At 36.2% G+C, this 23,358-nt stretch overlaps 1 protein-coding gene across 1 annotated transcript in view; it reads left to right on the forward strand.

The window, feature by feature from the left end:
- MYO9A (myosin IXA) overlaps positions 1-23,358 on the forward strand; it is a 183,603-nt gene that overhangs the window by 126,963 nt on the left and 33,282 nt on the right. Inside the window, exons 26-32 of the mRNA XM_068964194.1 lie at positions 4,412-4,524; positions 11,195-11,337; positions 14,257-14,480; positions 14,961-15,077; positions 17,076-17,264; positions 17,698-17,745; positions 21,368-21,479. Coding sequence (XP_068820295.1) covers positions 4,412-4,524; positions 11,195-11,337; positions 14,257-14,480; positions 14,961-15,077; positions 17,076-17,264; positions 17,698-17,745; positions 21,368-21,479 — 946 coding nt within the window. The remainder of the gene's footprint in view (positions 1-4,411; positions 4,525-11,194; positions 11,338-14,256; positions 14,481-14,960; positions 15,078-17,075; positions 17,265-17,697; positions 17,746-21,367; positions 21,480-23,358) is intronic.

Here is a 23,358-nt window from a genome sequence, read left to right on the forward strand (position 1 = left end):
AATGAAAAAACACTGCTGTATGTTTCTAGTATAAATAGGGAACGTACTTAAATTATTCTCCAGTTTTTATTAGTCGAAGAATTTAGCATTTGTAATTGCTATTTTGTTCCTGAGAGTTTCCTTTGATACAAACCTTAGTCCTTTTGGTGGTAGAATTCTTTCTGAGAACTTATTGAGATGAACCAAGAAGCTGGGCTTTCTGCTTGGAGCGTTCAGCCCCTCTCAGGGTTCTATCTGGCAGTCTTTGCCTGTGATTCTGTTCACCTGCTTGACGGTCACTGCATGCCAGTAGTTGCAGAGCACCCTCCTGCACAGTGTGTTAGTCACCTCTCCAGCTTCCTCACTGTCCTTGTGTTTCATCACTAGCTATTTTAGGAATAGGTTGCGGTGTTTGTTTCTGGTGGACACTTGCATGAAGAAGCTTTGCTTTCTCTAGACTATGCTGACAGATACTTATCGGGGTTGGGGGTGGGAAGGGTAGGGACAGTTTTAAAGTATGTTTCTGTTTATTTGAAAATATACCATGTTCTAATGTTATCTGATATTGTAAAAATGAAGACTAATTATTTCTAACTGGAATCTACTGAATTATCAAATTCTGAATATCTTCAGAGTTGTAAATGGTCTTGATTTTATGGGCACATAATTTTTTTAAAAGCTGGATAGTTTATTTTTTTCTGGACAAAGTGACTTAGTAACTCTGACATTTGCTAAGAAGTGTGTCATTCCTCAAGGAAGCCATCAACTGACCTTTCCATTGTGAAATAACTGATCCTAATGAGATAGAAACAGTTAGATATGAATTCCTTCAAGGGGATTTGATAAGCATTACCTCTGGAGTTGACAAATCGGTAATTAGTTGTTACCTGCAATGAAGAAGTGGAAGTGAGAGTAGCAGTTTCTATCTTTATGACCTTGGTTTTCTTTCCTACTTATAACTCTGCCATTTGAATAACTGTTTAGTCTCTGTATGCTGTTTTCACGTAGTTTTTATACACACCATGTTGGTTTTTACCCAAGAACAACAACATGTTCTGCTAAGCAGCATTTTGAAGATAGCTTTCATATAGCTTTTTATTTAGTCTCTGAATCTTGTGGATAGTGAGTTAATAAAATCATTTCTACCCCTTATTTGTAGGATTGATATAGGTAACAGAGTTTTCTCTGTGTAGTTTCTTCCACCATTCCCTACACTTCAAACAGTCATCTCCATGGGTCTGACTTTATCTCCTGTATCATAAAACTGAGTTTTCATTTTCATTCTTCAATACAGAAGAATTACTGTACTTCTCACCTTCCTATTTTTGTTTGTATTTCTCTGAGATACTCTTCACTCCTTATCTGTGTTGAATTTTCCTTCTCTTTACTCCACAGAAAACTGCCAGAAAAAAACCCATTGATCAAGCACAGCTAAGTGTGTTAGCTTATTTTACAGTAAGCAGAAAGTCACCTCAACTAGGTCTTAGTAATTTTTCAGAAAGGGGAAGTCAGGAAAGGATATTTATAATATTTTAAGACCTAGGCTAGTGATTTTGAGGTGAGTGTTGCAAGTTGGGAAACTGGTGAATTGAACAGTTTATGCCATAAAAAGTTTAGATTGGTGGCCCCAGGACAGCAGCTTATTGCATACACTTATTTTTACTTATTTTTAGTATTTACTTATTTTTTAGCATACTCTTTTCTATTTTATTTTGTTAAATTTCTTCTAGTCTGTTAGGGCTCTCTGGTTTTCAGTTTTGTTATTCAGATTTTCATTAATTTTTTTTTTTACCCCCCTTTGGCTGTACCTCTCAGCTTATAGGATCTTAGTTCCCTGAACAGAGCTTGAACCCCTGGCCATGGAGTGAGATCCTAACCACTAGGCCACCAGGGAACTCCTTACACTTAGTATTTACATATGTATTTTATTCCCCCCCAAAAGTCAGAGGACAGAATTTTCCTATGAAACTATCTGGGATTGGTACTTTTTTGTAGCATAGGTTCCTCTATTTCTTCTAGGAGAATTACCCTTTAAAGCTTTCTGTCTAATAAGGTCAATTTTGGCAACTATTTTTTTCCATTTCATCATTCAGATTTACTTGCATAGGGGTCTATAAAGTAGTCTCATGATTTTAAAAAGTTCTGTTTCAGTGGTTATTTCCCTTTTGTCAGTTCTTATTTCATAGATTTTTTTTTCTTTACCTAGTTATTTGTCTATTTTGTTAATTTTTTCCAGAGTAACAGGATCTGGTTTTATTTATCATATATCCTTTTTTTTTCATTCTCCACTGATTTCTGTTTTTACCTTATGTTTATTATTTATTATATTTTCTTTTGGTTTACTTTCTTATTTTTCTAGTTTTTGAGTGAATAATTTAATTCATTTATTTTTACTGATACAGGTTTTTAAAGCTATGAATTCTCCTCTGGTCACACTTCAGATGTATCTCACTTATTTTAATGTGTAAAGGATTTATTGTTTTTAAGAAAATCTGTAATTTTAGTTTATATTTCTTTCTTTACCTGAAACTTGTTTAATAAAATTTTTTTTAGTTTTCAGATGAAGAGCCTTTTTGTTTTTAAATCTTTCTTAGTTTCTGGTTTTATTGTATTCTGGTGAAAGACTATTTATAATGCTTCTGTTTGATCAAATTTATTGGTATTTTCTTTGTTACTTGGAATATGATCAGTTTTTATGAATGTTCCATGTGCATTTTTAAAATTGAAATATATATGATTGCAATATTATGTTAACTTTCAGATATACTATGTAATGATTTAGCCATAACAATTTACATTCCCACTAATAGTGAACGAGGGTTCTCTTCTATCCATATCCTTGCCAGCATTTGTTACTTGTTGACTGTGTGTTTGATAAGGTGTATTCTCTATCCAGAGTATAAAATTTCAGTCCATAATCTCTACCTTACTGATAATGTTATTTGTCTTCTATATCCTTATTATTTTTTATCTGTCTTATATCAGATGAATGTTAATATCATTCCTATTACTCATTGTAAATTGTACCTTTTAGTATTAAAAAGTGTCCTTTGTCAGCTTCCATGTTTTTTTGCTTGAATTCTACATTAGTAATATCACAGCCTCCGTTTTCTTTTTATTTCCATTTGCCAAGAATACTGTTGTTTGTCCTTTCAACTTTAGCCTGTCTGGATCCTTTTGTTTAGAGGTGTGTTTTTTATACAATGTAGTTGGGCCCTGCTTTGTGAGCCAAATTAAAAAATCTTTCCCTTAGTAGGTGAGTTAAATCTATTCATGTTTATTGATGAAAGTGAGAGATTAATTCTCAACTTGCAATTTTATTATGATCATGTTATGTTAAATTTACTGTGTTCATTTTTTTCTCTTTTATTTTTTTAAATTTCTTTTGATGTTTAGCAAACATTGTGGTCTTGTTCTGTTGATTGTTTACTTTTATATGTAACTTTAAAAAAATGCCTTTAATATTTTAAAATTTAATCAATAATACTCTAATTAGTCATTTTTAAATGAGTACTATTCTTACCTATTGTGACACAACTATTGGTGAATTATTCTAGTCTCTATTCCCTTCTACTCCAGTTTTTTTAAGCTTTTATTCCTACTTTGTCAGAATATGTAATTTTGTATACAATTCTTTCACCATAGTCCCCACCTTTGTTTTTGTCTTAGATCTACTATTAAATGTATTAAATTATCACTTCAAATATTTTGCAGAAGTTTCCCTGTTTGTCTCTTGGTAGGATGAAGCTCTTCCCTTATATTACTCAAAGGGCCATCAATATGGAATTCCCTGAGATCTTTCTATGGCCTTGATATTTGAAGGGACATCTTGGCTACATATAAAGTCCTTGATTCATATTTTCTTTTTCTGAGTTATTTGAAAGTGCTATTTTATTATTGTCTTACTTTGTTTGTTATTGTTGGTAAGTCTATTGCCAGTCTAAATCTCTTGCCCTTATAAGTTATTTGATCTTTTCACTTGCAGACCTTGAGAAGTTTTTCTTTAAAGTTTAGGCTATGTCTTTAAGTTGATAACCACTGATTAATTATCCTATATATCTAGATTTATCAGGTCCTGTTATCTTTTGTCCCCATCTTTAGATGGTTTTAATTTTTTTCTTACTTTTCCATTTGATATTCTTTTTTTTCCATTCACCCTACATGACATTGTTTGCTAAATTGTCAGAAAACATGAGGTGGTATTTCCCATTTAGCATTTTTATTGACCCAAGTGCCCTTTACTTTGGATTACTGTTTGAACTTAATGGAATTTTTAGTAGGTTCTTTTATTTTAGTGAATCTCTGAGTAATATGAATATTTTTGTATGTTTTTAATAGGTATAATTCTCAAATAATTCTATAATCTGAGTTTTAATTACAGTGCTATGATAATTACTTGGTTTTAAAATCTTTACATATGTAATTATTACAGACATCACAACGGTTTTCTTCAGTTGATGAAGAAGCAAAGCTTCATAAGACCATGTCTCAAGGAGAGATTACGAAGTTGGCAGTGAGACAGAAGGCTTCAGAGTCAGATATAAGGTATAAAGCATAAACTGAAAGTTAATAGGGGTAAAATAATTCTATTTGCTAAATACCGAGCATCTGTATAAAAGCATAATTCATAAAGCAGCTATTGATTTTGAAAGTTTTGAAATTCATTTTTTCAGCAAATACTAAGCACCTACTCTGACAGAAACAAACAGTTCAGATATATATAGTAAACTTTGTCTTTTTATATGTTAGCACTGTGATTTGGGCAAAATCTTTCTTTTTTTTTTGGCCACAGTTTGGCCTGTGAAATCTTAGTTCTCTGACCAGCGATCAAACCTACACCCCCATGCAGTGGAAATGCAGTCTTAGCCACAAGACCACCAGGGAAGCCCCAGGGCAAAGTCTTAACATCATTATATGACTTAGGATTTTTGGTTGTAAAGAAAAGACATTAGATGAGATGAGAGTGAAAATATTTTCTGGTTTTGGACTTGAATTCTGCTCAAGTGTTGTAAAAATATAACTGGAAAAATCTTTCAAGAAATAACTGTCCTTTTTAGGAAAGTATATGAAGTTTTTATTTATCAAGAGTATGTCTTTGTCCCTTATTGTATTATGTAAGGCAATTGGGTCCTCACTGATATGAGGTCTTCCCTGATATTGAATATCACATTGAATTATCTATTTGGTTCATAACCCTTCTCAATGACTGTAGAGTATAATCCAAGGTAACCCGAATCTAGAGCAGATTATGCTGGAGATGAAAGTTTGAGAAACAAAATATAACATAGTAGAAAAATATACAAGTGGAGATAGCAGATTAAATATATAAATTTAATTTCCACATCCTTCTAAAATAGCCTATATATGACAAAAGCAACAGCAGCAACAAAGCAACAGGAGACAGAAATAATAAAAATGTGGAATCCAAAAGGTAAATAGACAAATTTTAAATGTCTTAATAGATAGGAGAAAGCTGAATCTTAAGCCAACTGAAAAAGAAGCATCTGACTGGCTGATCTTCCCCAACCCTAGCAGAAAATAGGAGAAAATATTTTCTGGAAAGGATAAAACAAAAGATTTCTGCACTTAGAGGTAACCAGATATACTTGAGGATTGAGGTACATATTTGGAACCAGGGGGATTTTATGAATGTCTACATACTGAATGTTAAGATCCACCAGATTTTATTCTGTATTCAGCTCCCATGTTTCACATACCCTCTAAGCAGATGATTCAAAGAGTCTTTGGGACTTTGGTCCAACCCTCAAGAAAAGACCTAAAGATATTGGTATCAGCCCGATAACCCTGCAAGGGCAACCACAGCTTGGAAGCCCCACCAATGCACACTAGAACTTCCAGGCATGTGAAAGTGAAAGTCGCTCAGTTGTGTCCAACTCTTTGAGACCCCATGGACTACAGACCGTGGAATTCTCCAGGCTAGAATACTGGAGTGGGTAGCCTTTCCCTTCTCCAGGGACCTTCCCAACCCAGAGATCGAACCCAGGTCTCCTGCATTGCAGGCAGATTTTTTACCAGCTGAGCCACAAGGGAAGTGTTTCTAAGTATGATCACCACACATTTGAGGAAACACCTTAAATGAAAGAAACTAAAATTAATGGATAAAATATAACTTGGAAGAAATAAACTATACAGGGGAAAGAAAGCTTTAAGACAAATGCATAAAACTATCAATAGATCTTCTGCATAAAGAAATACAGCTATATTCATTAAATTAGAATAGTTGAAAGGGAAACATCCATAATAATAAAAAGCATTTGAAAATTGAAACTACAATAGCATAAAGAAGTCCAAAGCATGAGAAAGAAAGCTGATATCTCTCAGAAATTTGAACAAAAAGACAAAGGGAGAGAAGAGGCAAGAAAAGAGAAGAAAATTAGAGGAGCAGTTTAGGACATCCAGTGACCCACTTATAAGAACTCTGGAAAGATAGGACAAAGAAAATGGAGAGGAGCAAATCATTAATAAATTCAGGTAAATGTCACAGAATTGAAGGACTTGAGCTTCTAGATTGACAAGGCTCAACATAATGAATGAAAATAGACCCATACCAAAAGACATGTCATCATACAATAGGAGAGACAAAAGAAATCTCTGTTATGATCCTGAAAGTAGCTTTACAAATGATGGTTGTACAGCAATCACAGAAGGAACCATTCCAGAATAGAGCAGGTTAGAAGGCTCTGGGAAAGATTTCTTTAAGAACATGAAACTGATGGAGTACCTAACTGTATTTCAACGTATTGAGAGGAGATATTCACAAATGGGGAAACACTTGGAGGCGAATTGAATGTAGAACCAACGAGCAAATATAAAATAAAATATTAACTCTAAAAAATATGAGTTATATAGGGTACTATATGCCTCAGTTGTGAATATTACTTACAAAGTAAAAAAGGTGAACACTAAAGAACTAAACTGAAAGGTGAACTAAAGAAAGCTGTATATTGACCTACCTAAAACTGTGATATTCTGCTGGGGGGATGTCTGTGTGTGTGGAGGGTATAGAACTGGAGTGTTGGAATGTGCTTGATTTATTATCTGTGGTCACAAGTATGAGAGCAATATAAGTTTGGTGAATATTAAAAGAACCATTTAAGTAAATTCTAAAGGGTTGTTTAGGGATCAGAAAAGGGATAAAAATAGCGGGAGAAAAGCTATCATTTGTAATAAGCTTCGTGGAACAATTTCTATTCAGACCATATAGATGTACAAGTTTAGTAATATGCTATTTAAAAAAAAAGAGGGCACCATGAATAAAAGAAAATTGACTTCCAAAGAAGATAGACCTGATTTTAACTTCTGTCTCTATCAGCCCTCCTCAGGTTGTTCATGTGTAGTTAGGATAAAAATACTCATTTATCTTGGCAGTTATGAAAAGTAGTCATTGTAAGTAAGGCCCAGTGCCTAGCTTCTAGTAGATGCTCAAAAAAAATTTCTTTTTTGGTAGACAAACATACAAAGGAACCAACACTAAATGTACAAGTAAGCCTCCTAGTACAGAGTTAGGGTACATGGGTCAGTAAGCTGTTATTGTCTCATGTGTTTCCTTGATGTATGTGATGGGAGAGAGTATGTAAGTGCTAAGAATGAGGCAGTGTTGCATAGTAGGTATGATCCTCCACTTTGTCACTCACTGGCTGTGTAACCTTGGGAAAGTCACCTAATACTTAAACCACCAGTTTTTCACCTGAAAACTGTTTATGGTTTGAATGTAAATTTGTTGTTATAGGTATTTAAGATAACTCTATGTACTTATGCTCCAGGCATAACTCTAAGTGCTTATGAGTTATACTCCATAACTCATAAGTACTTATGCTCCAGGCATAGGGCATAAGTACTTATATGATAATAAATAATATGATTCAGTTCAGTTCAGTTCAGTTCAGTTGCTCAGTCGTGTCCGACTCTTTGCGACCCCATGAATCGCAGCATGCCAGGCCTCCCTGTCCATTACCATCTTCCAGAGTTCACTCAGGCTCATGTCCATCGAGTCCGTAATGCCATCCAGCCATCTCATCCTTGGTCATCCCCTTCTCCTCCTGTCCCCAATCCCTCCCAGCATCAGAGTCTTTTCCAATGAGGCAACTCTTTGCATGAGGTGGCCAAAGTACTGGAGTTTCAGCTTTAGCATCATTCCTTCCAAAGAAATCCCAGGGCTGATCTCCTTCAGAGTGGACTGGTTGGATCTCCTTGCAGTCTAACGGACTCTCAAGAGTCTTCTCCAACACCACAGTTCAAAAGCATCAATTCTTCGGCACTCAGCCTTCTTCACAGTCCAACTCTCACATCCATACATGACCACAGGAAAAACCATAGCCTTGACTAGACGGACCTTAGTTGGCAAAGTAATGTCTCTGCTTTTGAATATGCTATCTAAGTTGGTCATAACTTTCTTTCCAAGGAGTAAGCGTCTTTTAATTTCATGGCTGCAGTCACCATCTGCAGTGATTCTGGAGCCCCCCAAAATAAGGTCTGACACTGTTTCCACTGTTTCCCCATCTATTTCCCATGAAGTGATGGGACCGGATGCCATGATCTTTGTTTTCTGAATGTTGAGCTTTAGGCCAACTTTTTTGCTCTCCTCTTTCACTTTTATCAAGAGACTTTTTAGCTCCTCTTCACTTTCTGCCACAAGGGTGGTGTCATCTGCATATCTGAGGTGATTGATATTTCTCCCGGCAATCTTGATTCCAGCTTGTGTTTCTTCCAGTCCAGCGTTTCTCATGATGTACTCTGCATAGAAGTTAAATAAGCAGGGCGACAATATACAGCCTTGACAGACTCCTTTTCCTATTTGGAACCAGTCTGTTGTTCCATGTCCAGTTCTAACTGTTGCTTCCTGACCTGCATACAGATTTCTCAAGAGGCGTGTCAGGTGGTCTGGTATTCCCATCTCTTTCAGAATTTTCCACAGTTGATTGTGATCCACACAGTCAAAGGCTTTGGCATAGTCAATAAAGCAGAAATAGATGTTTTTCTGGAACTCTCTTGCTTTTTTGATAATCCAGCAGATGTTGGCAATTTGATCTCTGGTTCCTCTGCCTTTTCTAAAACCAGCTTGAACGTCAGGGAGTTTACGGTTCACGTATTGCTGAAGCCTGGCTTGGAGAATTTTGAGCATTACTTTACTAGCGTGTGAGATGAGTGCAATTGTGCGGTAGTTTGAGCATTCTTTGGCATTGCCTTTCTTTGGAATTGGAATGAAAACTGCCCTTTTCCAGTCCTGTGGCCACTGCTGAGTTTTCCAAATTTGCTGGCATATTGAGTGCAGCACTTTGACAGCATCATCTTTCAGGATTTGAAACAGCTCAACTGGAATTCCATCACCTCCACTAGCTTTGTTCGTAGTGATGCTTTCTAAGGCCCACTTGACTTCACATTCCAAGATGTCTGGTTCTTGATTAGAGATCACATCATCATGACTCTCTGGGTCGTGAAGCTCTTTTTTGTACAGTTCTTCCGTGTATTCTTGCCACTTCTTCTTAATATCTTCTGCTTCTGTTAGGTCCAGACCATTTCTGTCCTTTATCGAGCCCATCTTTGCATGAAATGTTCCCTTGGTATCTCTAATTTTCTTGAAGAGCTCTCTAGTCTTTCCCATTCTGTTGTTTTCCTCTATTTCCTTGCATTGATCGCTGAAGAAGGCTTTCTTACCTCTCCTTGCTATTCTTTGGAACTCTGCATTTATATGCTTCTATCTTTCCTTTTCTCCTTTGCTTTTTGTCTCTCTTCTTTCCACAGCTATTTGTAAGGCCTCCCCAGACAGCCATTTTGCATTTCTTTTCCATGGGGATGGTCTTGATCCCTGTCTCCTGTGTAATGTCACGAACCTCATTCCATAGTTCATCAGGCACTCTATCTATCAGATCTAGGCCCTTAAATCTATTTCTCACTTCCACTGTATAATCATAAGGGATTTGATTTAGGTCATACCTGAATGGTCTAGCGGTTTTCCCTACTTTCTTCAATTTGAGTCTGAATTTGGTAATAAGGAGTTCATGATCTGAGCCACAGTCAGCTCCTGGTCTTGTTTTTGTTGACTATATAGAGCTTCTCCATCTTTGGCTGCATAGAATATAATCAGTCTGATTTCAGTGTTGACCATCTGGTGATGTCCATGTGTAGAGTCTTCTCTTGTGTTGTTGGAAGAGGGTGTTTGCTATGACCCCATGAACAGTATGAAAAGGCAAAATGATAGGATACCAAAAGAGGAACTCCCCAGGTCATTAGGTGCCCAGTATGCTACTGGAGATCAGAGGAGAAATAACTACAGAAAGAACGAAGGGATGGAGCCAAAGCAAAAACAATACCCAGCTGTGGATGTGACTGGTGATAGAAGCAAGATCCGATGCTATAAAGAGCAATATTGCATAGGAACGTGGAATGTCAGGTCCATGAATCAAGGCAAATTGGAAGTGGTCAAACAAGAGATGGCAAGGGTGAACGTCAAGATTCTAGGAATCAGCGAAGTAAAATGGACTGGAATGGGTGAATTTAACTCAGATGACCATTATATCTACTACTGCTGGCAGGAATCCCTCAGAAGAAATGGAGTAGCCATCATGGTCAACAAAAGAGTCCGAAATGCAGTACTTGGATGCAATCTCAAAAATGACAGAATGATCTCTGTTCGTCTCCAAGGCAAACCATTCAATATCACAGTTATCTAAGTCTATGCCCCAACCAGTAATGCTGAAGAAGCTGAAGTTGAACGGTTTTATGAAGACCTACAAGACCTTTTAGAACTAACACCCAAAAAAGATGTCCTTTTCATTATAGGGGACTGGAATGCAAAAGTAGGAAGTCAAGAAACACCTGTAACAGGCAGATTTGGCCTTGGAATGCGGAATGAAGCAGGGCAAAGACTAATAGAGTTTTGCCAAGAAAATGCACTGGTCATTGCAAACTGATATGATTATATGACAATAACTCATATAAATGGTGGTTTTAGTTAACATCTCTGGATCTCATTTCTGTTTTCAAGATGAGGAGACTATCATTTACTTTCCAGATGAAGTTTAACTGTACAATTGAAGATTAAATATGACTTAAGCTTAACTGTGAAGGTTATATGAATTAATTCATATGAAAGTTGTTTATATAACTTAAAGTCATATACAGATAATGTCAATAGGACATGCTGATTGCCATTTTTACCTTCGTTTGTTTTTTTTTTTTTTTTGGTGCTTAACAGACCTCAGAGAGCTAAGATGAGATTCTGGGCCAAAGGGAAACAAGGGGAGAAGAAGACTACCAGAGTGAAACCTGATACCCACTCAGAGGTTTCAGCACTCTTTGCTGGCTCAGATATGATTCCAGCTCATCAGTTTCCAGATGGTAAAAATGGACAAAGGGTGGAGATTGTCTTCAAAATTTTTTTACTCATTCTGAAAGTTTTCTCTCTCTCTAGTATTTGTAACAGTAATTCTCTTGGCAAGATATTCTAGTGAGATAGGACCAAGATTGTTAAATCCTTCCTTAACTAAAAGATAATTATAGAATTACATTTTACCTATAAGAGTAGTATTTCCTTCAAGGAAATACGGCACCAAAACAATGAAGTAACAACAAATTCAAGAATAATTGCGAATCTTTGATTAGCCTCAGTTTTCTAAAGTGTAAAAATTTAGCCACCATTCATTCACCTAACAAATATATATTCCTGCTGCTGCTGCTGCTAAGTCGCTTCAGTTGTGTCTGACTCTGTGCAACCCCATAGACGTCAGCCCATCAGGCTCCCCCATCCCTGGGATTCTCCAGGCAAGAACACTGGAGTGGGTTGCCATTTCCTTCTCCAGTGCATGAAAGTGAAAAGTGAAAGTGAAATCGCTCAGTCATGTTCAACTCTTAGCGACCCCATGGACTGCAACCTACCAGGCTCCTCCGTCCACGGGATTTTCCAGATGAGAGTACTGGAGTGGGTTGCCATTGCCTTTTCCATATATATATTCCTAGTAAAAATTAGTAAGATAGCAGCAGCTAATATTTGATTGTTTACTATGAAAAAGGCACTGTGCTAAGCATTTTGGATGTATTAACTCGATCCTCACAGCCATTTTTTGAGGTTGGTATGATTATTTTTCCCACTTTACAAATGAGAAAGCTGAGGCACAGAGAAGTTATTTGCTTATACACGTATAGCAGTTGTTAGAGCTGAGATCTGAATTCAGGCGAACTGGCTCCAGAGTCAGTGATCCTAACTGTTGTGCTAAAAGATCTACTATATGTCAGTTGCTAGGACTTTATAATGGTAGCTGTTATTTTAATTTTGGGGCATCAATCATAGCACATAACAGGTACCCAACAGTTAGTTCATCTGTTGATACGGTTTCTCTAAATGCTAGAATTACTGACTCTCCAAGGATTCCAGTAATTCCAACATTTGAAGATTAGCCCTTTCTCTCTAAGCCCTTTGCTCAAGTATGTATGAGCATTTTTAATTACTATGTAAAGATGCCAGCTATCTTCAATGGGGGTATATACATCAGAGGTGGCTATGTGATAATGAGTGGGTAAAATACCAATGAGGGGGTGAAATGTCAGTATTGAATAAAATAGAAATAGACCCTAGGAAGAAAATTATTATCTCTAAGTAGAAATAAAACAGACCAAGTTAAAATAAGTAAATAAAACTTGTCACATCTAGGCTAAGATAAAAATAAAGGGACAGAGGATAAGATAAGACAAAGGGAGGAAAGATGATCAAGTTTCACAGAGGCATGGATCAACCAGAACAGAAGCACCTGTGTGTCAGAGGGAAAACTGATAGAAATTTAATTAGAATCCTGTTTTTCTGTCTTGTGACTCTGCTCCTATCAGTTTGCAAACTGATATGGATAAAGCCAGTAGTAAATTACGTGAATACTACAAGTTTAGTTTGGAAAATTTGAACTTCCTACAAGGATCCATTTCTTATGTTTTATCTGTTTTATAGTAGTCATTCTAAATTTTTCATTTTTCACAGTAATATTCTCTACTGCTTATTTCCAAGAAGGAAATAGGAAATTCTTTGAGTGTTTGCTTAATAAGGATACATGTATAAAAATGAAAATTGTACCTTTTTATTTATCTTTGAGTAAAAATTTATTAAGGTAGCCCTTGTTTTTAAGGCTGAACTAGGATTATAGACAGTTTCTTTAGTAACCATTATTTCTCTTAGTATAAAGAAAGATATTGTTTTTTAAATGAAATAATTAGATACTTGTATATCTAGCTTATATAATAGAATTAATATCAGTTGACACCAGTTTGAATATACTTGTATCCTCTCTATATCTTCATATTTTTTATTCTGGTGCCATATCTGAAATTTAGTTTGTCTCATTTCCTGCCTATTGTGGCATTTAGCATATAGAAGGCTACTTGTTTCCCTTTATTATCAGAATTAAGCTTTTAGATGGAATGAGGATATACCATTGGCCAGAAGATAAGGTAAATATGTGTGAGAAAAACAGGTATGTGAAATGGGACCAACATTCTCATCAAGCCCCAGGTAGGCATTGGCAAATCCAGTGTAGTTCTAGATTGCAGTGGACTACATGGAACCAAATTTCTCTGGTATAAACAATTGCAGAAAAATTTTGTTGTGTTTTCCAATATTATATACAAAACTGGTTCAGTCCAGGAACTGTCTGAGAAATTAATACAATTTTGAGGGAAGTATGCATATGAAAGAAAATCCTAAATAGTAAAGAGACCTAAGCAGAAGTGAACCAATTGGGTTACCTTGCTCCCTAAATAGAGGTTGCCAGGCTAACACCAGATATTGTCACTGAAACATTTATGGCTTTAGACCCTAGTAAAGAAATAATACTAATTATCAAGCTTCACTGATTTATTGGGTTTGTATAAGCTGGTTGTTCTTTCAAACAGATGTAGTAAAGCTCTGACTGGGTTAGCAGTCAACATTGAACATCCTAGTGTGATTGTGTATGCTTCTTTTCTTTGGGACTGAGATCTTTGAAATCCAGGCTTCAGTTGTATACAACACTTCCATCTAGGTTTTCAGTGTCAGACCTCATCTCTTTGGGACACCTGATAGCATTTCCCATTGGAAAGTGATAATTCTGAAATAAGTATCAGTACAGACGTACAGTCTGGATTTATTGCCTGTCTGACCCCAAACATTAATGTTACTTTTCAGATATTTACTTATTTCCTTTAGTGACTTAGTAAAGGAACTTGAAAAGAAGGTGTGGAGGTTTCAATATTTTTACTAAAAAATTTTTTGTTTGGATACTCTATCTTGGTTTACAGAATTATCTCATAATCATCCAACACCTCCTTTGAGTCCAGAATTGCCTGGGAGTTGCCGAAAGGAATTCAAAGAGAACAAAGAGCCTTCTCCAAAGGCAAGGCGCAAGCGAAGTGTGAAGATCAGCAGTGTGGCTTTGGAGTCTATGCACTGGCAAAATGACTCTGTCCAGATTATAGCAAGTGCCAGTGATTTAAAAAGCATGGATGAATTTCTTCTGAAAAAGGTATTCAGGCCCCTAAGCAGCTTTGACTGTGGAATGTTTGTATATCAGGATATGCCCCGTAAAGTACGCATGCTTCAGTAAGTTAGAGGGTCTGTTTCTTTATCAGAAATGTGCAAATCATAGAATATGCACAAGTCAGACTGGGTAGACGGAATTTAAGGTTTTAGGCTTTACTTTTGACTTCACTTTTACTGTTACTGTCACATTGCATTCCATATGTTAAGGTGAGGTTTGTCATTATACACTTTCTGGGTTGTTTTCTGGTAGCAAAATGATTGAATTATACAGTATTAGAAGAGACCTTGGAAATTATCTCATAGTAATAAAACTTTGGCTGTCTAGTCATGTTTTTATCTGGGTCCCATGATAATTTGCCCTTTCAGGATGGTCATTGTTGAAGAAACAATGTGTGTCCAGTGTGGCATTCATTTCTTTTCAATTTAGTTGATTGTGTACAAAAACTCTTTCTGTGGTCCCCAGATGAATGACCTAGATAATGAAGACAGCAAGAAAGACACACTAGTGGATGTTGTATTCAAGAAAGCCCTGAAAGAATTTCGGCAGAATATCTTCAGCTTTTATTCGTCTGCGTTGGCGGTAAGTTGGACTGTGTCAGGAGATATTCAGAAGTTCAACATATGAAAAATTTGACAACACCATAAAAATAATACAGGGCTATGTTCAATAAGAGATTTCTCCAGTGTCTTCTTTAGTTTTAGGGATAGATATGGAAAAACATACTGATTGACCTCTGATTAATAACACCCTTTAATTTCCTTGAGTAGCCTTTTTCCCCCTCTTAGGGGTATATTTTCATCTTCTTAGGATATTGAAGAGAAGGAAATGGCAACCCACTCTAGTGTTCTTGCCTGGAGAATCCCAGGGACAGGGGAGCCTGTTGGGCTGCCGTCTGTGGGGTCGCACAGAGTTGGACACGACTGAAGTGACTTAGCAGCAGCAGCAGGATATTAAATTCAAATACTCTAGCTATGATTATTTTTCACTCAGTGGCGCTCTATTTTTGACCTCCTGTGATCCTTTTAGCTCTGGCTCCAGCTTCTAATTCTCATTTATGTTGGAATTATTATACTTTTTTATCCCATAGAATTAAGAACGTTTATGTTTAATAATCTCTGTGTGTGAGTTTTTTTCACTTTTACTTTACCTTGGAATGGCAAACCCACTCCAGTATTCTTGTCTAGAAAGTCCCGTGGATGGAGGAGCCTGGTGGGCTACAGTCCATGGGGTCACAGAGAGTCTCGGACATGACTGAGCAACTTCACTTTCACTTTTATACTTTCATATGGTGTTCATGTTTTAGAAAATTTATTCCTGGTGCTAAAGTATATAGTAACTAATACTTTTGATCTATAGGATATTAGTATTTCTTGAATTGTCATATTCTATAAAAAATAATTTGTATTTAATTGATTTTTCTTTGTTCAACCTATAATTTTATGTGAAAAGTGAGAAAACTTTCCTGTGTATCTTCCACTCAGTATATGGGGTTTTGGCCTTTTGCAAATAGAAACCAGACAGTCTTAGAGAGCAGTAATTTCATGACCATAATAAAGTAGTAATTAGACTATGGCAAATGACTAGGTTTGGATAGGGACAATATTGGCCATATTTTTCCAATCCTGCCAACTACTTATCCTGCTTCACACCTATATTTTCTAGATTAGGGATCAGTGCACTTTGAATCACATAGGAAGGACCAACATTATAAACTGGAGCTTGATAGTGGTTTTATAATCTTGGATCAAAGAGAGTCAACCTCTAATTCTGAGAAAGTGAAAGAGAAATAAATTTTAAATATATATAACATGTTTTGGTCACTGAAATGCTATTTTTTCTTTCTCATGGAGAGTCTACACCTCATTTAAATTTAAAAGGAACTCCATGTAGATCCCATTGCAAGAAATATAGTGTTTTTTTAGGCATGTCATTCTTCCTTGGAAAAATGAAAAAGTAAAGTTAGCTAAGTAAAGTTAGTAAAATTTACTTAATGTTTCACTAGGCAAGAATTCAGGTATTCACTTTTAAGGCAGAATTATCTAAATAAGATTCATTTCTGGAGAGATAGGTAATTAAGAGGTATGCAAATAACCTTCATACCTGGTGGCTCAGATGGTAAAGTGTCAGCCTACAATGTGGGAGACCTGGGTTCAGTTCCTGGGTCAGGAAGATCCTCTGGAAAAGGAAGTGGCAACCCACTCCGGTACTCTTGCCTGGAAAATCCCTTGGACTGAGAAGCCTGGTAGGCTATAGTCCATAGGGTCACAAAGAGTCAGACACAACTGAGCGACTAAACTTTCAAATACAGTTAAAAAGGCAGGTTTATGGGAGAAATTCCCAGGACTTTATCCAATTATTACATTGTTTAAACTATTAGGTATTTTTTTTAAATGTAGCAGGTTTTATTCTGCAAACATTCCAAAGCATAGTGGGAGTTTACAAATACCACATGACCTCATGGGCATGCCCATTAGAAAGCGTAATTTTTATTCAAAATACTACGCAATGAAAATTTAATCAGTCTTCTCTATATAAAGAATTTCTTCTTAAAACCTTATTTTTCTTATTGTTTAATAGGTAGATGATGGGAAAAGCATACGATATAAAGACCTCTACGCACTATTTGAACAGATTTTGGAAAAGACCATGAGGCTTGAGCAGCGAGATTGGAGTGAGTCTCCAGTCAGAGTTTGGGTTAACACTTTTAAAGTGTTTTTAGATGAATATATGAATGAATTCAAGACTTTGGAATATATACCCACAAAGGTAAAATATATTTTGATTTCTAAAAGAATTCAATTATGAATTCTTCTTAAGAGTCTAAGACATGTAGTATTTGAGAAAAGCACTGCAGTGAACATGTCAGCTTTGCACTACTTCAGATCCAGCAAACTCCATTCTCTCTTACAAGTTGATCAGACTGTATTATCTAAGCCTTCTTCAATTAATACATTTTTCACTGAATTAAAATATAATGTTGTTAAGAATGCTGTTGCTGTAAGATTATACCCTCAGCTTTGCTAAAGGTCAGTACATGAATTTCATTTTGGAAAACAGTGCTTTTCATCATTTCATTGTATCATCTCATGACTTTCATGTAAGGACCCATAAATTTCTCCTTGAATTGGGTTTTAGGAAAGATGTAAGAAAGTATATTAGTTTTTGTTATATCACAGTGTCTGTATTTCTTTCCCACCAGGTGCCAAAAACAGAGAGAAAGAAAAGAAGGAAAAAAGAATCTGATTTAGTAAGTTGTAATCTGTCTTTTTTTGCCCTGTGTTATAAAGTAATTTTTAGACTAGCAGTCTGAAGTGTATCATACAATATTTCTCTGGGTATATTTAAGGAATAAGTTTATCAGATGTCTAGGGGGTAATCATTTATGCCTTTACAAAAATTTAGAATGACAAATATGTCTTGAATTCCTTGACTTGACTTGTTATTAATGATGGCTTCCTAAAATTGCAGAAAACTGAAATGTTTACTCATGAAAGTTACAAACAAATATGACCCTTTTGCAGAAGTAGGGACTGGGAAGGCACTTTTTTAGGAGCTCTCTCTCTGTTGTAAAGAATATGAGGACTATTTAGGATTTTACAAAGATAAGTACTTCTAATTCAAAAGACATTCCCAAAGGCATTTGAGTATATTTTATCATTGTTCATGTTCTTATCTTTTGTATTATCTCTATTACATACTTTACCATAATCTCTGTAATTAGAAGGATGTGTTAAGCCCCAGAGGAGCGCAGAATCTGCTTGTGAAGGCAGGCATTTAAAAAATTACTAGTTTCAGATGTGATAAATATTATGATAGAAATAGTACAAAGTGCTGTTGAAATACAAAGAGAATGAAGGAATACTTTACAGAAGAAAAGATATTTTTGCAAGTTCTTAACACGCAAGTAGTAGTTTAGACAGGCTGTGTCTAGCCAAAAGGAAAGAGTATGTCCAAAGACATGTGAATGAAAAACCTGGCATGTTGAGCCAGTAGCTTTAACAGGTTTGAGTATTGCATGTTTATAGGGGAGCTAGAAAAGAAGGTGGAACTCTGGTAGGTACTCTGCCTTCAGAATATATCTAATATCTGACCATTTCACATTGCCTCTACTGCTATTACAATAGTCTAATAACACTTTGTGAAAGTGAAAATGTTAGTTGCTCAGTCGTGTCCAAGTCTTTGCAGTCCCATGGACTGTAACCCGCCAGGCTCTTCTGTCCATGGAATTCTGCAGGCAAGAATACTGAAATGGATTGCCATTCCCTTCTCCAGGGGATCTTTCCATTCCAGGGGATAGAACCCAGGTCTCCTGCATTGCAGGCAGATTCTTTACCATCTGAGCGACAGGGAAGTCCAATACACTATGTGTTGTGTTCTGATTGGTCTGCCTTCTTATATTCTTCTCCCCTTACAATTTTTTAAATAATAGCCATAATGACCATTTAAAAACAAATCAGTTCACGTTCCTCCTCTACTCAGATCTCACAAGTAACTTACAGTGTTACTCAGAATAAAACCCAGAGTTCTTACTGTCTGTAAGACTTGACATCCTCTTGATCGTGACTTCTCTAAGCTTCATTTCCTCCCACTCCTCCCCCATTCCCTCTGCTTCAGCTGCATTTGCTGCCACCATCTTCTCTTCCTTCTTCTCTGGTTGTTTCCCTTCCTCCTCCTATCTTCTTCGCTTTCCCCTGAAAATGTTAAGCTTTAGGACCTACAGAACCTGGATTCACCCCTGCCAGTGGCAATTCTAATCCTAGAATAGTTTTTGTTAACCTTAAACTTATTAATAAATCAGGATTATAAATCATTCCGTATCACTTGTAAACCAAATTTTGAGGTTCTTTAGATCATTGCTTGTCACTTTTCCACTTTGTATTTTAGAAGCATGATCTGATTCTATTTTTAGCATGATCTTACTTCTTAAGATCTGAATCCTGAAAGTAGGGTATCTAAACCCTTTAGCCTGTGCGATCCAAAAATCTGCAAGCAATAAATGCTGGAGAGGGTGTGGAGAAAAGGGAACCCTCCTACACTGTTGGTGGGAATGCAAACTAGTACAGCCACTATGGAGAACAGTGTGGAGATTCCTTAAAAAATTGCAAATAGAACTACCTTATGACCCAGCAATCCCACTGCTGGGCATACACACCGAGGAAACCAGAATTGAAAGAGACACATGTACCCCAGTGTTCATCGCAGCACTGTTTATAATAGCCAGGACATGGAAACAACCTAGATGTCCATCAGCAGACGAATGGATAAGAAAGCTGTGGTACATATACACAATGGAGTATTACTCAGCCGTTAAAAAGAATTCATTTGAATCAGTTCTGATGAGATGGATGAAACTGGAGCCGATTATACAGAGTGAAGTAAGCCAGAAAGAAAAACACCAATACAGTATACTAACACATATATATGGAATTTAGAAAGATGGCAATGACGACCCTGTATGCAAGACAGGAAAAAAGACACAGCTGTGTATAACGGACTTTTGGACTCAGAGGGAGAGGGAGAGGGTGGGATGATTTGGGAGAATGGCATTCTATCATGTATACTATCATGTAAGAATTGAATCGCCAGTCTATGTCTGACGCAGGATACAGCATGCTTGGGGCTGGTGCATGGGGATGACCCACAGAGATGTTATGGGGAGGGAGGTGGGAGGGGGGTTCATGTTTGGGAACACATGTAGGAATTAAAGATTTTAAAATAATAAAAAAAAAATACTGTTAAAAAAAATAAAAATAAAAAATAAACCCTTTAGCCTGGCTTATTCTTATTCACCAACGGAGGGTTTTCCAATTGAGAAACCTTAGACAACTTAATCCTTTTGAGACTCAATGTCCTCATGTATATAATAGGAGTATATATTATATAAGACAGGAGTAATGCCACCTACCACTGAGAATTTTTGAGATTGTATATGAAGGAAAGGGTAGGCAAGGCGGAGGAATGGTAGGAAGGTGCCTGATATTAACAGGTAGTGTTTAGGCCTTTTATGCATTTTAAGCCTTATAAGAGTAGTCTTTTTCATGTCTATATGGGAGAGAACAATACCTGAAGATAGAAATGAGTAAAAGCGTATGATGTTTTTAAAAAAGAAAATTCATTAATTCAACAGCTGTTATATTTCAGGGCCTGTGATAAGTGCAGGTAATAGAAGGAAATATTAATAAATATATAAATAAACATTTATACTTAAGAGCATTCAAATTAAAATAAACAACAGTGATTTTCTACTTTGTCCATCTATGAGCAAAACTAAAAATAAATGTTTCCTGGAAAGATAAATAAATATATAGATATTTTTCTAATACTGCAAATAGGGGTTTTATTTGCATAACTTTCTTGGAGAAGGTACTTTAATGATGGTATATTAAAAGCCTTAAAAATATTAAAAACAAAACCAAAAAAACTTTGACCCAGCAGTTCTGCATCTAGGAATTTATCCAGTGGATGTATCAACTTGTTCATACTAACATGTACTGGCTCTTTACTGAAGAGGAATTTGTGATAAATAAACAGAAAAGTGTGAAAGGTTCTTGAGGTTAAAATTTTTAAAACCACTGCTTTTAACTTAACATGCTGATTCAGAGTTGTGTAAGACAGCTCTTATATGTGTATAGCATTGTTTTCTGATTTTCATATAAGTTGGTCTTGTTTCTCTACGAGATTGTTAGCTTTTTGAAAGCAGGGATCATATAGTTTACCTTTATTTTATTTCTCAGAAGATCATAATTCTCCTCCTGGAATAAGTGCCCAATGAAGACAACAAGGAATTGAAGGATTTCCTGTTGCCTGACATGTTAGGGCAGCATTTACTGTGTTGGCTTTGACATAAATAGCTGTATTTTTTCATTCAGGTAGAAGAGCACAATGGTCACATCTTTAAGGCCACCCAGTATAGCATCCCTACCTACTGTGAATACTGTTCTTCTTTGATATGGATCATGGACCGAGCCTCTGTTTGCAAATGTAAGTATGAGAGATCTTTGAGGAATGTTTTTAACCACTTGATATTTCCTTTTCCATGAGCTTAACATTAAGGAATAATTCACACTCCCTAATTCTTTAAACTCATCTCTCATTATACTCCTTTTCACCTGCTGTTTGTAGCAAATAAGATATTTTGATGTTCTTTGGTCACTGTATTTGCAGCTCACTGTCTGAAATGTTCTTCTCCTAGATGTTAGTCTGACTTACTACTTCAGTTAATTCATGTTTCCACTAGTATATTAGAGAGCTTTTTCTTCACTCTCCTGTCTAAAATGCTGCTCTGTCCACCAGTTCTCCATCCCTCTCCTCAGCTTTCCTAGTCTTTTTACTTGGGGCTTCCCTGGTGGCTGCGATGGTAAAGAATCCCTCTGCGATGCAGGAGACCTACTTACCACCACCCAAAATGATACTAAGTATTCATTTCCTTGTTTCACTGTCCCACTAGAATGTGTTCTATATAAGATCAAGAAACTGTCTCATACTGAAGTCTCTCCTGTATCTCCAGGGCCTAGAACAGTTTTGGCACATTATAAGTTTTAGTAAATATTTACTGGGTAGTTGGACCTATATAGGTGGATGGGTGAATTATTGAACAAATTCTTAGATTATAACTAAAAAGATATTTTATTTTACTATAATCCTTTCATCAGAACCTTTAAATCCTAGAATGTGAGTGGAAGTTTTTTTGAGGGTCCACTTGGTTCTGGCTTACAGAGAATCTTTACCTTTCATTCCTGTCTTTCCATATACATCTGCTCGGTGCTTTCAATAATTCTGTGAAGCTTTGTTTACTAGTGGGCCAGAATCGAATGAAAGGGCTGGGTCCAGGATGACAGTAAGGATGAAAATCATGTTCATCATAGCAAAATCAGCACTTGGATATTGCTAGATATGTTCACTTGTTCAATGCTTCAATTTTCCTTTAAAAAAAATACTATGAGAGTTAAATAGGGTGTAGTTTGCCATGTACTTGAATGTTTAATGTTAGCCTGATTCCTGTAGGTTTTGTATAATTTTCTCTGTGATCTGAAACTGGAAAATAGAAAGAATCTGCTTCTTCATTTATGACTTGGATGGGCTTGCTTTGATTTCTTAATAGAATTAACTTTTTGTGTGGTTATGCTGGTAATTTTACCACTGCAGTTATATGGCCTCCCCTACTTGATTTTGGCTTTGAAAATCCCTCAAACCATGTTTTAGAAGCTCAAGAAGAATATTCAGGTATTGATTTGCAAGAGCCAGAGCTGATATACCAAAATAACACAGGCCAAGTATCTTCTCAGTATCTCCACTCAGTGTGCCTTACTGCTGCCTAGCCACCCTGTTATCTCCTGGTCTGAGAACTGATTTCTGCTCTGAACCTTTCATCTCATCTTCTCAATCACTACTGATGTTCTTTATGTTTTGCTTCTTCAGAGCTCTGTTTTAGACCTTCTGAGAGAATAAATAAGGCCTTTCTTATAGCCTAATATGTTACCCGATTTGTTTTTATTTTAGTATAGGTCTTTGATATTAATGCTTTTCTTATCCACTGGAATGATTCTTAATAGGTATTTCTTGCATTTTATCAGATCATAGAGCAAGTATAAGAGGGGAACATGAGCATTGGTTTGTGAATCAAACCAGGAAGATAGATAAATTTTTTGCTGGGATATGGTGGGGACAAGGAGGAGGGGCAAGCAATCTTGAAAGAATAAAAAGCTTTTTCCCAGACAGTGGCTAGGATTTTTAGGTATGTTCTTCAGCTTCATTTTTCTGAATTGAATGAGTTAAGACCATTTTTTATTCTATTATAATACAAAGTATATGATGCTATAGGAGTCTCAGATTTAAAGAAAAAAAAATGTATGTTCAAAAT

This window comes from Capricornis sumatraensis, chromosome 2 (assembly GCF_032405125.1).
Source record: "Capricornis sumatraensis isolate serow.1 chromosome 2, serow.2, whole genome shotgun sequence".
NCBI classification, from domain to species: domain Eukaryota; kingdom Metazoa; phylum Chordata; class Mammalia; order Artiodactyla; family Bovidae; genus Capricornis; species Capricornis sumatraensis.